Source organism: Clupea harengus, chromosome 9 (genome assembly GCF_900700415.2).
Source record: "Clupea harengus chromosome 9, Ch_v2.0.2, whole genome shotgun sequence".
NCBI lineage: Eukaryota > Metazoa > Chordata > Actinopteri > Clupeiformes > Clupeidae > Clupea > Clupea harengus.
In genome coordinates, this window is record NC_045160.1 from 24138881 (window position 1) to 24155053 (window position 16173).

General features: G+C 45.9%; 1 protein-coding gene across 2 annotated transcripts; it reads right to left on the reverse strand.

Moving 5' to 3' along the window:
* Positions 1-404: 404 nt before the first annotated feature.
* Positions 405-15906, reverse strand: sgcg (sarcoglycan, gamma). Of its 2 annotated transcripts, none has more exons than XM_031573938.2 (8): positions 15716-15906; positions 10373-10567; positions 9278-9379; positions 7421-7517; positions 5078-5200; positions 2439-2511; positions 1058-1181; positions 405-606 (listed from the first exon to the last, which is right to left on the reverse strand). In XM_031573938.2, exons 2-8 carry the CDS (start codon positions 10565-10567, stop codon positions 439-441), a joined length of 882 nt encoding a protein of 293 aa, XP_031429798.1. In that variant the 5' UTR covers positions 15716-15906; the 3' UTR covers positions 405-438. The 2 variants fall into 2 exon arrangements, with proteins under 2 accessions (XP_031429798.1, XP_031429796.1); XM_031573936.2 differs by lacking the exon at positions 15716-15906 and adding an exon at positions 15081-15648.
* Between the last annotated feature and the right edge of the window lie 267 nt (positions 15907-16173).

The following is a 16173-nucleotide window of genomic DNA, read 5'->3' on the forward strand; positions in this document are numbered from 1 at the left end:
GGTTTTGCTCCTAAGACCAGTTCAGAAAAGCACAAATCGCCTTGGTTGTTTTGAACAGCACTCTGTATCACTTCTCTCAATCACTCTCACTGCTAGCACCCAGATTTGGCAAATTCACATGGTACCCCCCCAGACATATATATATATATATATATATATATATATATATTTATACATTTATATAATACATGTCCCTTTCCACAAATGTTAAGTCTCTGCCACCTTGTTCTCAAAACCAATGCTTCACATCAAGCAGAAAAGGTCTGCCTCCTCCCGTCCCTTCGAGGGACCCTGCCCCGGAACCCAACCACTGGGTAAGGTAGATGTAGTGCCTGGATGGGCATCCAGTGGGGTGTGGATGACCCGTGGGTCGGCTCCACGTGCACCCCCCCCCCCCCCCCCCAACCCCACCCCACCCCCCGGCGTGCAGGGCCCCCGCTAGCACTGTTGACTGTTGCTGCAGGTGGAGGTGACGCCAGCCTTGGAGAGGAACAGCTTCCCGCTGTTGGGGCACACACACACCTCATACAGGCCCTGGGCGCCTCCTGTGCCCGCTGTGCCATTGCGCAGGTTACGCAGCCGGACCATCTCAGCATCTAGGACCAGCTGCCCAGAGAGAAAACACATCAGACACATCATAAAAAAATCTGACACACACACACGCACGCACGCCCACGCCCACGCCCACGCCCACGCCCACGCCCACACGCACACACACACACACACACACACACACACACACACACAACTCTCCTCTTGAGAGACGCATTTGTTTACTCAGGCATGCGATGTGCAGATACAGTCCTGGTTATTTATATGTCTTTCACGGCACTGTAAATTAGCAGCAGTTTATGTCAGTCAGAATAATACACATTTCATGACAAAAAGATTTTAAAGGTAAGCTTTTTTACTTTAATTCATATTCACTCACTCAGTGACACCTACAGTACTGGCTATCTATCACAAAGGACATGGGCATGGACATTAAATATTAAAATGGGTTTGAATGGACACACAGTTTTGTCATATAAACAGACTGAATGACATCACTTCCTACCAGGCCTTCATTGGAGCGCAGGAGGACGTCCATTTTGGATGTTGCGGAGAAGTGTCCAGAAAGTGCTTTGACGCGTACTTCATCTGGAGCATCCATGAAGAGGGCGCGAGTGGGAGCATCCAGCCTGTCACATGAGGACACACACAGGACAGCTGCTATTAGCCTCACACACACACACACACACACACACACACACACACACACACACACACACACACACACACACACACACACACACACACACACACACACACACACACACACACAAACACATACACTGACACACACCTAACACCCTCTGCTGACACACTTGGATTACATTTGCCGTTTCCTGCGTTATACCCAAATATATACAAGAATTGAAATTACTTTTCTCTTACTGACACCATGAACCTGAAACTTTAACTAATTAAAGGGAAGGTTCAGGGGTGGATTAATGATCAATGAAACTTTAATTTAATGAAGGGAAGGTTCAGGGTGGATTAAGGAGATCAGAATGGGATTGGCTACCACATCGCTACCAGCAGATTAACGATCAATCAAAAAGAAGGCTCTTTTTAAATATATGGCTTTGACTGGTTTCAGGGAAGATCAAGATTAGTATAAGTATATTTCAAAGACTGCTAAGGAGGTGATATTTCCCAGATTGAGCTTTGAAAGTTTCATAAACAGCCTTCCACCTAAACCCCCCCACCCCCCACCTGGACATACCATACCACTCCCCATTCCTTTCTTTCAGTTTACAAGACTTTCCTTTTCCACTGTGAGGATCCAAGAAGTGTTCCAGTCGGGCGTGTGGGCGAACTGAGTCATCGGTGGACGAGCCCACAATTAAAGACGCTTTCCTCAGAGAAGCCCCACTCAACAAAATGCCTCAATCCTTCCACTCCCCCGAGTCCAAGGAGGGAAAAGTAGCATATTCTATACTTGGCTTGTTTCATTCAGTGGAGCACACACAGGCTTCTGAGTTACCCCACAGGCAAACAAAGGCTCCCTGTGTCTCTAGCCTAAATGGACTCACTCAATCTCAAGGCACCCCAGAATTGTAACCAAGTGTACAACTAACCGACAAAATACAAACCACAAGTAAGTAGTGGGTAGACACCTAGTGTGTAGTGAGTGCACTAGCGCATAATGGCAGTCATGGCAACCATCCAGGTGAGCGCTGCACAACAGTGGTGCAATGCTATACGTGAAACACTGTGGGGGTATCTAGACAGGTGCCTAAAAAAAGCGTTTTTGCAAATGCACCAATTCATTCTGGAACAGAATGGGACCATAGAGTGGTCACTCACCTCAGATCCTTGGAAACAGAAAATGGACCATAGAGACTTACCTCAGATCCTTGGAAACAGAACGGGACCATAGAGGAGTCACTCACCTCAGATCCTTGGACATCTCGCCTCGGAGGAGGGGGGTCTGCACCGAGTGCTGGAATATTGCGCCTTCAGGTCCTAGGGCGGAGAGCAAGAGACAATAACACACCAAGAATAACACACTGAGATTAACACACCAAGAATAACACATTAAGAATAACACATTAAGAATAACACACTAAGAAGAACACACTAAGAATAACATACTAAGAATAACACACTAAGAATAACATACTAAGAATAACACACTATGTTTGGCAGTATTCTTGTTCTCTGTTTTGGCTCTATTCTGCCTTTGTGTTTTTCTTTGAGATAATCAGACTAAATGAGAAGGGTCGGAGATTTAACTGAGTGAAACACATCTGGAATATCAGAACTATCTCATATAAACCACACAATCTGGCAGCCAGTTTGAACCATCTTCTGTCCTGTTTTCTATTTCTATGTTTTTCTTCTCTGTTGCCTTTACTACCATGACCACTTTACACCACTCTGCAACCGAAGAGCACCCCACACTACCCCATCTTAAAGCACCCCGCACTACCCCATCTTAAAGCACCAACACTACCCCATCTTAAAGCACCACGCACTACCCCATCTTAAAGCACCACGCACTACCCCATCTTAAAGCACCACGCACTACCCCATCTTAAAGATGAAGTTCAAGATTACGGGTCTCTCTTTCAGGTCAATCTCTTGATTATTTGGCCCAAGCCCTGTGTGATTTGGCCACTGTGGGAAGGCAGCGAGTTCCTGACTGGCTTCTTCTTAACCCTGGCCACCTCCTCCACTGCGCTCATGACTAGGAAGAGAGGCGTGACAGATGCAGTATGTGTGGGCCAGAGGGGGATCGTTGGTGGAAAACATTGTATTTTTGTGTCACAACATCCACTAGTAGTTAGTGTTATGTCGCCCATGGCTCGTACATGACAAAGGGAAACACAGAGCACATTTAGAGCAGTGAAAGAGAGCACAAACACAGTTACACACTAGAGATGTTCACAAACACAGTTACAGACTAGAGATGTTCACAAACACAGTTACAGACTAGAGATGTTCACAAACACAGTTACAGACTAGAGATGTTCACAAACACAGTTACACACTAGAGAGCACAAACACAGTTACAGACTAGAGATGTGCACAAACACGGTTACAGACTAGAGATGTTCACAAACACAGTTACAGACTAGAGATGAGCGCAAACACAGTTACAGACTAGAGAGCACAAACACAGTTACAGACTAGAGATGTGCACAAACACAGTTACAGACTAGAGATGTTCACAAACACAGGTACAGACATGAGATGAGCGCAAACACAGTTACACACTAGAGAGCACAAACACAGTTACAGACTAGAGAGCACAAACACAGGTACAGACTAGAGATGTACACAAACACAGGTACAGACATGAGATGAGCGCAAACACAGTTACACACTAGAGAGCACAAACACAGTTACACACTAGAGAGCACAGACACAGTTACAGACTAGAGAGCACAAACACAGTTACAGACTAGAGATGTTCACAGAAAAATGTTCTTCATCTTAACTTCATTGCATATTTCTTCATCTGTCTTAATCTTAAATTCATACCACATTTCTTTCTTTATCTCAACTACACACCACATTTCTTTACCTGTCTTTATATTCATAACATTCATATATTCCCAAAATCTCCATCTTTATCTGCTTTATACCACATTTGCTCTCACCCAGACAGGAGGGGAGAAGCTGTTAATGTGTGTGATTAGGGCCGGAACCAGCAAGCCGGCAAGAAGCTGCTGCTAAGTGAGTGAGTAATGCTAGATGGCCTTCAACCAGTAGAGAGCAGACAGACTCCACCCAGACTAAACCGGGCTGTGGAACAGATCTGGATTAAGGCCAGATCAGAACCTGAGCCGCACCGGTCCCTGGGCCGGGGTTGGGCTGGCTGAGTGGCAGATCAGGACTAGGTCCATTCCACATTCAGTTCAATTCAATTCAGTTTTATTTATAAAGCACCCATATGGTTTTAAATTGCCTCTAGGCTCTTTACAGAGCCTAGAGCCTGATCAAGGCCAGACTTGGGCCAACCTGCTGCACAGATAGATTCCTGTTGTGACTAGACGTCCTTCAACCTGCGGACAGCGGTCAGAGCCCATCCAAACAGCACCTGACTGAAGCAGATCAGATCCGCCCACCAGGGCCACAGTGACCAATGACAGTTTGGGGAGGAGCCATCAGGGTCACAGTGACCAATGACAGTCTGAGGAGGAGCCACCAGGGTCACAGTGACCAATGACAGTCTGAGGAGGAGCCACCAGGGTCACAGTGACCAATGACAGTCTGAGGAGGAGCCACCAGGGTCACAGTGACCAATGACAGTCTGAGGAGGAGCAGCCACTCCATCACTAATTACAGCTCACAGCGAGAGAGCTATCATCATACAGAGACAGAGAGAGAGAGAGAGAGAGACAGTGAGAGAGACAGAAAGGGAGAGATAGAGAATAAAAGAGAGAGGGAGGAAGAGAGACAGAAATAGACAGAGAGATGTCATGCCACTGTAGAGCGAATCCTGATGAGTTGGGTAAAGGGGGGTGGAGGGTAAAGGGGGGTGGAGGGTAAAGGGGTAGCTGTGATGAGTTGGGTAAAGGCGTACCTGTGATGCGAAGCTTGTTGGTGCCCACCACTACCTCTTTGCCATCAGCCTGGAACAGCATCTTCTTAGTGATCATGGACTTGATGACCAGCTGCTGGACGTCTCCCTGCACCTTCTTGGGCCCTGAGTGATGAAACAGACAAACAGCCCCCATCAGAGAACACACAACCCCCATCAGAGAACACACAACCCCCATTCAGGGTGAATCCATGAGGCAGGGCTGAAACAGACACACAACCCCCATCAGAGAAGGTGCACGAGGCAGGACTGAAACAAACACACAACCCCCATCAGAGAAGGTGCACGAGGCAGGACTGAAACAAACACACAACCCCCATCAGAGAAGGTGCACGAGGCAGGACTGAAACAAACACACAACCCCCATCAGAGACGGTACATGAGGCAGGGCTGAAACAGACACACAACCCCCATCAGAGACGGTACATGAGGCAGGACAGGTTCTGCTTCCTGTTCAATAACAGAGATATCTCTGGAGACTCTAGCGTTAGATTTCTGAGTGCCCTCCACAAAAGCCTGTACAGTATTATAACATGAACTGAGAAAGAAAAGGAGGAAACAGACACATCATCCCCATCAGAGAAACTGCAGGGTTTTAGACTGATCTCATTTCCTGGTTAATTACAGTAATGTTTATAAATTCTCTAGCGTTACATTTCAGAGGATCCTCCACCAGTGCTGGAGACGTTTTATAACATTGGCTTGAATAATGACAGAAAATGAATCTGAAATGGAATGACCATGAACAGGGAGCATCCACGAGCCAGATGAGGCAGTTCCAAGACCAGACGTCCCTCACAGACACACAAATGCAGTCTGATCTGATTTAGCTTATAACACTAATTCAACATTGTCATTGGTTATGAATTCACGTAACTTACTGATCGTATTATTTTCTATATTACATTTTTTTTAAATACAATTGGTGGACAGGAATGACGCGATTTCTCTTCGTATCGATTCTAATTTGGATCCAGACATTCATTCAGGGTGAATCATGCTCATTCTGAGAAGTCCTACTTCCCTACAGCCCTGCATATGACAGAATACCATTTGGGATTTAAAACAGACTTTTTTTTCAGAATGGGGACCAGATTGAGAGGCATCTGAAAGACAAACAGAGCAGGTTTCTGCTTTAACATCCTGTAGTCAATACTCTCCACCCTGAGAGACACACACACACACACACACACACACACACACACCCACACACACACACACACACACACAGACACACACACAAACAAACACACACTGACATACACACACACACACACACACACACACACACACACACACACACACACACACACACACACACACACACACTGTAGTCAATACTCTCCACCCTGAGACTGCAGACCTGAGATCAGACTGAGATCACTGACTCCAGACCCGGTGTGAAGTGCAAGTATGAAAATATCACCTCCACAGGTTTTCTCTATTAAGAGAAAGAGTTAGACCTGCAAGAAGCTTATTAGTAGAACTGCATTTCAGGCCAGTGAATGAGCTTGTTGGAGGACAATGACCCCCGACAGCCGTATGAAATTGACTCTTTTCCGTCCCATCTCTCACTGCGCAATGACCAGCTCATCGTCCATTATCAAACACCCCACCACCCCCCCACCCCCGGGCCTCGGAATGCATTTGGTTATTTGTGGCTGTTCTAATTAAAGAGCCGTCCTCTGTCCTGACCGAGGGACGAGAACAGTCATCTCTCTCCAGATCTCTCGCTCCAGGGCCTCCCTGTCGTGGGGAGGCGATGCGGAGGTCGAGAGGTAGACCAGACGAATCGGTGGCGGGCTATCGAGAGGGTTTATTAACATATGAATGAGCGGAGACACAAGGGGGAAGAAGCTGCTGCTGCTGCTGAGAGTGTGGGATGAGGTCGCTGCTGGAGGGGACCCGCAGCAGTTATGCAAAATTAGTCAATTTGTTTCCATTTCTATTACATCCAGAGAGACATGCTGCTGCATTCCTTGGTAAGACATAGGAAAGTGTTTATTTCTGTGTGTGTGTTTGTGTTTTTTGTTTGTGTGTGTGTGTATGTGTGTGTGTGTGTGTGTGTGTGTGTGTGTGTGTGTGTGTGTGTGTGTGTGTGTGTGAATGTGCCTGTGTGAGTAAGAATAAATGTATGAATATGTGAATGTGTGTGTCATCAATACATATAAGTGTGTATATATCACCATTCTCAGTATGGACTATGCGTATTGAAAATGTACAGTACATGGGTGGTGTGCTTTTGTGTGTGTGTGTGCGTGTGTGTGTGTTTGGGTGAGTGAATACGTGTGCGTGTCTGTGTGTGTGTGTGTATGTCTGTCATACCCACAGACAGACGTCCTGTCACATCCCGTCCTGTCACATTCTCGTTCCGTGCGTTAAGAGTGACATTCTCAGTGGAGTGCATCAGAAGTGCCGAGTCCTGCATAAAACAACACCAGGAGTAAGAGAACGTTTTCCCACACAGACACATGCATCGTATACTACCCCTCCAGTACAGACACATACATCGTATACAATCCCTCCAGGACCTTACGAGGATTTGTTGAGATTGTTGATGCCAAAAGTGACTGCATATGATTGACAAAATTGTGGCAATTTTGAATAAAATGCTGATAATAAAAGCAATAGCAAGTCATGCAGAAACATTTCATGATTGTGTTTTTTGTTCTGTGGAAATATTGTGGTAATAAGAGAATACTGAATTTGGGTGATTTGTGAAATCGGAAGATGGTAAACATGCTGGAGGGACTGCACACTCATCACAGGCTTCAATTCCACACAAACACACACACACACACACACACACACACACACACACACACACATACACACAGACACAGACAAAGACATAGACACACACACACACACAGACACACACACACACACACACACACACACACACACACACACACACACACACACACACACACACACAGACAGACACACACAGACACACACACATACATACACACACACACACAGAGACACATCCCCCATCCTTCATCTGGTTTAAAAGCCATGATTCAAAAGTCCAAAGTATGCATGCATTTTCCTCACAACCACTCCAGCGGGAGGATTCTTTTGTATGAGAAAGAAGTTGACAGATGATTGTAAACAATCATAAACACCACAGAAATAAACAAACAGGAATCCTGCCTTCATCACTTCAAAGACTTAGATGGAACACCTGATCGTTACACGCCGTGTGCAGATACCGGTGATGAATTGGCTCGTAAAGAAGGTCCGTTAGTTTCCACTCGAGCTGACACTGTGACGGAGGCGAGGTGATAAAAACGGAGAGAAGTGCTCTGAAGACCCTGGGACTCTCATCACCAGAAAGCCATTTCCATCCCCGGCGCCGCAGCTTATCGCACTGAGTGTCCTCGGAGAACATAACTCACTCAAGAACAAACAAATGGGGCTTTTCCAGCGGGGGCGGCTCCAAAACAAGCCCAAATAAATACTGACTTCAAACGGGTTTGAAAAGGGACAATTCATGATACAGCATATTTATTGTGGGTCCAGTTTTCTCTCTAAAAGGTCTTGACGAGAACTTCCATGAACTTCTATGAACTTCTATGAACTTCCATGAAGTTCTATGAACTTGTTGCACTTTTGACACTCGCAGGTCCCTTGCTGATGCTTGTCTTTCATGAATTGCAAAGGCCTTGGGGTGCAAAACAAGGGATCCTTATAAACCAGGACAGAACATGGTGCAACGGCTTTCATCTCATCTGTTAGAGCCTTTTACAGCATCAAGCATTTCTCTCATTCCTCTCATAACTCTCAATTGCTCCCGGCTGTTGTGTTCGGCGCGGGCTCAGCTTTTGAGCCAGATTTAGTTTGACATTTAGATGTTCAGTTGAATATTTCTAGGTTTAAGTTAGATAAAAAGGAACACAATGTCACTAAAAAGAACTTTTTAACTTAATCTTAACTTTCTGGCTTGGCTGGATTTGTATTTATCGGCCCAAAATTTCATTACCTACTGCCTTAATTTGGCCTTAATCTGTTGGTACATGACACCCAAAATCCTTAATTATCTGTGAATTATTGTGGTTTCTGTTTTATGGGGTGTGAATCAGAGTAGCAGACTGTGTGTGTGTGTGTGTGTGTGTGTGTGTGTGTGTGTGCGTGTGTGTGTGTGTGTGTGTGTGGTCATCGTCGTCAACGACTCACCTCTCTAGAGTCGATCTCCTCGGCATACAGTGGAAAAAGAAAGTCCGACTCGCCCTCTAACCTCACGCCATCGGGATGCACCTGTAGAAGACCCATTCCTTCCTGCAGTCACACATACACACACACACACACACACACACACACACACACACACACACACACACACACACACACACACACACACACACACACACACACACACACACACACACACACTTCAGCATCTTCTCCCAACAGCAGGCTGAGAGGCTAAGAGTGGAGAATATTTGCATTCCAAAGAGAGAGGTCTTTGATCGAGCAGCCTGTGGCAAATAACCTGTGTTTGCTTACATAACCTTCTAGAAACACCACAACATCCCTCGCAGTTCCAATAATAACAGCCAGTAAAAATCCAATCCAAATCTTATCAGTGCTGGGTTTTTATTTTCACGGGTTCAATACCTTTTCTGGGGCCCAAATAGAAAAAATCATAATCCTATTAGACTTCTGAAAAAGGGATACAATTGCGTAAGATCTCACACACTGCGTGACATCACTGTGACTCACTACAAAGGAAATGAAAGACTCTGTTGACACCACATTTAAAGCAGACTCTAGGTGCACAGTATGGCTGGCAGGGATATAGCCGATGAGTTACTGATGAACCCCCCCCCCCCCCCCCCCCCCCCCAAAAACAAAACAAAAATGGAATAAGGATATAAGGATGAGTTTAGCCCAGACTCCCCACCCCCTTCCACCTTAATCTCCTTTCAAAACGTCAAAATATTTTTCATGGGTGGAAAAAAACTTTTGGGGATAACAACACTTTCCCTGAGGTAACATGGCCGTGTACCTGTCTGTATTCAAAACGTTTATTCAAACTACCCTTCGAGCATTAGATTTAGCTTATTTACTTTTTCTCCGAGATTCAGAAAGGCATTTGAACTCCCCCTCACCTACACTCTTCTATGTGCCTCATAAACTCTCATGACTTTGTCAGAGTCACCCCCCACTTCCCACTACATGTCTGTGCGCCTACAGTGTGACTGCAGACCCCCCCCGGTCGTACCCTGTGCCTGCACCGTTCATGTACAGCATCCCCATCCCCATACGTACCGGGTTGAACCACATCACCCGCACGATCCAGATGGTGAGGGCCAGGTTGATGACCAGGATGACCAGGAGGATGAGGACGAACAGGTAGAGGCAGCGCTTCCTCCAGCCATAGATGCCGATCTTGTACAGGTAGTCGGGGATAGTGTCGGGGACGCCGTCGTCCCCTGTGGTGCTGACGTACTGCTCACGCACCATCTGCAGGGGAGGAGAGGGAGTAATGGACAACGTGAGAGAGGTGTGATGTTAACAGCAGGACAAAATAACAAAAGTTTCTCTCTCTCCCAAAAACTCTGGGGCCTGGAGTTTCAGTCCGAGTAGAAGTACAAACTCTCTTGTGAGATGAGGAACGACGTCAGAGCAGGGCATCAGACCGGTGCTCTAAGGTGTATGAGTGACTGAACGTGAACACTGAGCTTCAAATGGGTACTGTATAATGTAAACTTCACTCTTGGACTGCTTCACACTCACAGTCCAAGCCTACTTCCCTCAATGGCCTGAACATACTTCTGCAGCTGTCACTCGGAAACAGTCTCTTGACGTTAACTCTGTACGAGCCAGTCGCAAAACCTGGAGACAGCTGGCTGACAGATGACTGACAAATGACTGCACAGGCCCTCTGAGAGCTACTGTTCCCGTGTCAATAGAGCCGAATGTAGCACCACTATGACATGGTGTGTAGTGTGACATGGCATTTTGTCATGTGAATCAGTGGAAGATACAGCTTGGAGATTTGGAGAATGGAGAAAACTTCAGAAGAAAAAAGAGTTGACTGTTGACTCCAGCGCACATTTGTATCAATCTGTTACGATTTGACTAGACTGGTGCCAGAGACAATATCGGAGCGTGCACTCGTCCTCTCTGGCCGCAGGGACAAGGAGAGCAGATATAAAGCACCGCCTCCCGGGGGGCCTGGTGGCTTCGGTGGGGGCTGTCACATTTGTTTGATTAAGCTGCGGTCTCCAACACCAGAGGTCTGGGCTCATCCGTCTGCCTCGGGGGCTGTAGCGAATGTGTGTGTGGTGTGTGTGTGTGTGTGTGTGGTGTGTGTCTGTGGTGTGTGTGGTGTGTGGTGTTGTGTGTGTGTGTGGTGTGTGTGTCTGTGTGTGTGTGTCTGTGAGTGTGTGTGTGTGTGTGTGTGTGTGTGTGAGCGTGCAACCGGCTTACTATTCCACCATGGCATCTGGAGTCAGACGGCCAGACGAAAGCAACTCTCTCTGATCTACAGAGGGAGTCGCCAGTCGTCTGAGACCCCCATATTTTTGCACTCGCTTTGATTTCGCAATGTAAACATTGGACATGAGGGATGCTCAACTGTATTTGTGCACGTGGTGTGAGTGTGTGCGCGCATGTTTGATGGATATTAAAACGTGTTTGTGTTTGTGTGTGTGTGTCTGTTTGTGTGTGTGTGTGTGTGTGTTACCAGGTGTGTTAGGAGAGATGGAGAGTACAATGCTTAAGTTAGTGACAATATATTCTCCCTAAAAATATTCATAATAACAATCCCTCACTAGGTCCCATTTGTCCTCCAAAACCCTGCGTCTTCTTCATCTTTCCACACGCCGGAATGAAAGCCATACTTCTCTAGTGACATTCATGGATGCTGTGTCAGGTAGCTGTTTTTCTAACAGCCTTGTTTCCTGCCTGAATTCATGAGGCAAGGCAGACAGGGTTCTGGAGGTAATGCACGGCATCTACCTGCCACCAACACAAAGCACCAGACCCTTAGACAGAATAGAAATGTGGGACTTAAAGTGACACTATGCAACAATTTGACACTTTTTGAGGTATGGTTTTATAGGCAACTAGTTTTGGTACCATCCTAAAATTCATTTTGATACCATATGGTCCTGTGAAGGGCAGATGAACACCTGTGTTTTTCCCACTAGCCATCCAGGATATGCCCTATGTAGTTCTGTGTACCGGGCTCGAATACTCTGCAAAAATGGAAGAAAAGCTTTCACAGCATGACATTGCCAGCTATACTGCCAAAAAACACCAGTTAGGTGCAAACTTTGCAAGGTTTCTGTGTACTGAGCTGGAATACCCTGCAAAAATGCAATGCAAAAAATCACAGCTTGACATTGCCAGCTATACTGCCAAAAGACACCAGTCAGTGTGTTGACAAGCTTCTAACAGTTTCGACTTGGCTGTTGATGGTGTTTGCAAGGGTTTTTGCATGTCTTTTAGGTAGTTAGCTTGCTAGTTTTGGAACAGAACTACTCATTGCTGCTTTAACTGAAGTGGCAGAGGGAAACTGAAATATAAAAAAATGTTTGCTGCATTTGTTAACTTAACTGTACAGGAAAATCATTAATCAAAAAATTCTTCTTAGGTTCTCAGATTACTCACGGTCCTTGGCAGGTTTTATGGTTCAACAGCCTAAAGAAAAAGTTCTTCTGAGATGTCAAAAGCACGGAAGAGTCAGAAGTCTATGAGAGACCCATTTCTTGCTTGTGTCAGTATAAAACTTAGGCAATCTTGTTTAATGGAGACACAGTACCACACACACCATTAAGCTACTGGATAGAGGAAACTTCAATGTTGAAACATTCGCTTACATTTCTTACAGAAAATAATACATCAAACAGTTACTCCTAAAGTCTCAGATTAGTCATGCTCCTTGCCTTGTTTCATGGTTCAGCAGCCTGTTCTGGAAACTTCTATCAATATGCTGAGACACTGAAGATTGTTAGGTCTAATAGATGCCTGTTTCTTGCTGTTTCAGTCAGTTTAAGAGGCAAACACTCTGGATCAATGAATACAAAGTGCTTCACTTACACAGACCATTAAGCAGTTCTACAAGCCATACCCCCCCCACACACACACCACACACACATCCTAAGATGATAAATAGCGAGTCTTTTCCCAATGTCGTGAAATAAGACACGGTTAAAAAACAAATCCAGCATTCATCCTGATGGCAACTTGTTTTTGAACCGCCCAGTGTTGTAGTAAGCAACAAATAACTTCTTGCTAAGAAACACAAGGTGGAAATTTGAAGCTAATGGCGCATGAAATAGCTGAGACATGAACCTCCCTGGGAGTGAAATGGATAAATTAGCAGAGATGCTACTGACCTGAATACACAATGATGTTACGAGTGATTACACCCTTATGGTGATTCTCTACTTCTTCTGTTGTTTCACTAAATAAGCAATCTTAATGAAGACAGGATCAAGGCAATAAAAGACAGAAGAGGGTGATGAAGAAGACGAAAAAGAAGAAGACACCACTACAACGTGCAGTAAAGGCATCTCATCTGGTTTGTGTTTAATGGGGCCTTAATGGACCTCCCCACACCATTACAATCTATTTATTTTAAAGGGCAGAATTAAGTGGAGGCCAACCCGAACTCACAGAACACTGGAGGCAACTCCTTTTTCAAAATGCCAGCCAACTGCCAAACCACACTTACCATAGCAACCCAAATAAACATTCTTCCCATTTGTGTTTTACTGCTTAGTAGGCTCCCCCCCTCCTTGTGAGCATATTTCACTATCCCACAAACTGGATTAACTATCCAGCGCAGAGCTTCGGTTGACAAATGACTTGATGCTTCAGATTTGACTCTACCCCTCTTCAAGGTGTTTTGCTCACACTTCAGTGGTTCACAGTAGGTACTTGACCCAACACAGGAGACGGACTGAGTTCCTCTAACGCACTTCCGCTGTTTCTCAACCTCTGGTGGCAGCCATTAGTCTCCCGGACATAAACTGTGATTAGTGTTTTCCCTGCCTCTGAAACACGCTAACGACCACTAGCCTGATACATGCGCACCTCTGGGCCAGACCAGGGCCAGACCTGCACCGGACCCTACTTCACAGAGCTGCTATGACTTTAATGGAGATTCTCTGAAACACAGTAACAACTAAGGCACGCAGCCTTCAGACAGCGTACGACTCTGTGCCGGATCCGGGCCAAACCCGCCACAGACCCTGCTGCTTTGGGCTGCCGGGGCACTACTTTAACGGAGAATCCTCTCAACCCGTGGTGACTCCGTCCAGTCTGACCAGTACAAGTGCCAAGAGAAAGCAGACGTCCACTCTCTCCCCCCCCCCCTTCTCCTCTCCGATATCCTGAAACACTGACTTTGACTTCAACTATTTGTTTAAAAAAAACAACTAAACTTTATTGAACAGTAGCGGTCCAGGAGCCCTCTGGTCTCATGGAACTTTTCTTTCTGTCTGTGATCACTGCTGTCGGAATAACTCCACACGTATGTAATGCCTCAAACTCTAAAAATAGATCTTGGGATTACGCCATCAAACGAAAGGGAACGGCACAACAAAGAGCCCTGGCAAGTTGAATGAACGAGACAAAAACCAGCTGACACACAAGACTTAACTATTAATCAAGGCAAAGGCTATATGTATTATATATTACAGATTCTACTAGTGTGTTACTAGTGAGACATTTTGCCTTGACTGCACATTTTTACCATGACTTTGCCACATACAGTTGTTTAAGAGTAACTAATCAAATAAACATTGCTCTGCTGTCATTCAAAGGTTCTGAGGAAGCATGACAACAGGATGTCAAACATAAGAACACTCCAGTATACGCACATCATTTAACATTTAACATGGAAAAGGGTCAAAGTTCAGAGGTGTAAAATCCTGCAGCATAAAAGTAGAAACTATTGGGAATGACTCCTGCATTATTTAGAGAAGCAAACATAAAGGGTGATAGAAGACACCATGTTGCCTACCCTTGTCGTTGCAGGCTGCGATGTGAGTCACTTTACTCTCCACCGATGAGCGTGTGTGTGTGTGTGTGTGTGTGTTGGCAAAGGCAGCGCTCCTGCGCAGCAACAGGAATCCTCTCACACACCCCACGTCTGTCAAGTGCTCAACAGCTGCGTGTCATAAATCTCCTCCCATAGGATCTGCCCCAGTAATGCCACAAACAGCCCCCTGCCCCTGCTTCCGGCATGCCCAGTTGCCCCTCTCTTCCCTCTTTCTCTCTTTGCCCACTGTCGCTCGCCCAGAAAAACTCTTGCCTCACTCTTCTCTGACTCACAAGTTACTCCACTGCCGTGCAGCACAGAGTGTGCCCCCACACACACACACACTGACACGCACACACACACATCCAGCCATTGCTCTGACAGAGGAGAAGAAAAAAAAAAACACAACGCACACACACACTCTGTGGAGCTTTTCAGAAGTCACTCAGAGAGGCTGGAAAGGGGAGAAAAACAAAACAATAAGCCAGGGAGAAAAAAAAAAGAAGGGAGAGGAGGAGACAGAGAGAAAAAGAAAGAATGAGAAAGGCGCTCAGGAAGAGGGAGTGGAGGATACATTCTGAAAAGTAGAATCCCTGCCCCTGAACTGGCAACCGTACCTCTCAGAGTCTCTCCGTAGGAATGAGGCACGGGCTTCATATGAGTGAGTTCAGCCGCCACTTCTCCTGTTCTTGGTGGGGTGAGGGGGCGACGGGGGAGTGGTGGTGGTGGTGTCTATTTAACTCAACTCCTGACGCCTGACAGACACAGGCTTGCTACTGAAGGGGGGAGGCAACTCTGTTGGTGCCCCAGCTAAAAGAAGACAGAATATTAATAGTCTGTGCTCCAATAAGGGGAACATTTAACGTGCAACAAAACTGCAGTGTTGCCATGGATGTAACCATGCACCCTATTCAGCGTGAAACAGAAACCCTTCATTTATGTGTTTTTAAGTGAATATAAACATGAACTCAATGGTTATGAGTTGGCTGCCACGTAGTAATAACTCATGAAGAAGGAGTCTGTTCAAAAATGAAAGGACCCTCTGTCCACACCATGGGGTGTTACATGGTGTCAG

What these genes read in the sequence shown, in the direction of transcription:
- sgcg (XM_031573938.2), bottom strand. Translation starts at nt 10,567, where the DNA reads ATGGTGCGTGAGCAGTACGTCAGCACCACAGGGGACGACGGCGTCCCC. An exon ending in GGGTGATGTGGTTCAACCCG is followed by an intron (nt 9,380 to 10,372) that starts GTACGTATGGGG and finishes GTGTGACTGCAG; the next exon opens with GAAGGAATGGGTCTTCTACA. An exon ending in CAACAAGCTTCGCATCACAG is followed by an intron (nt 2,512 to 5,077) that starts GTACGCCTTTAC and finishes TCTCCGCCCTAG; the next exon opens with GACCTGAAGGCGCAATATTC.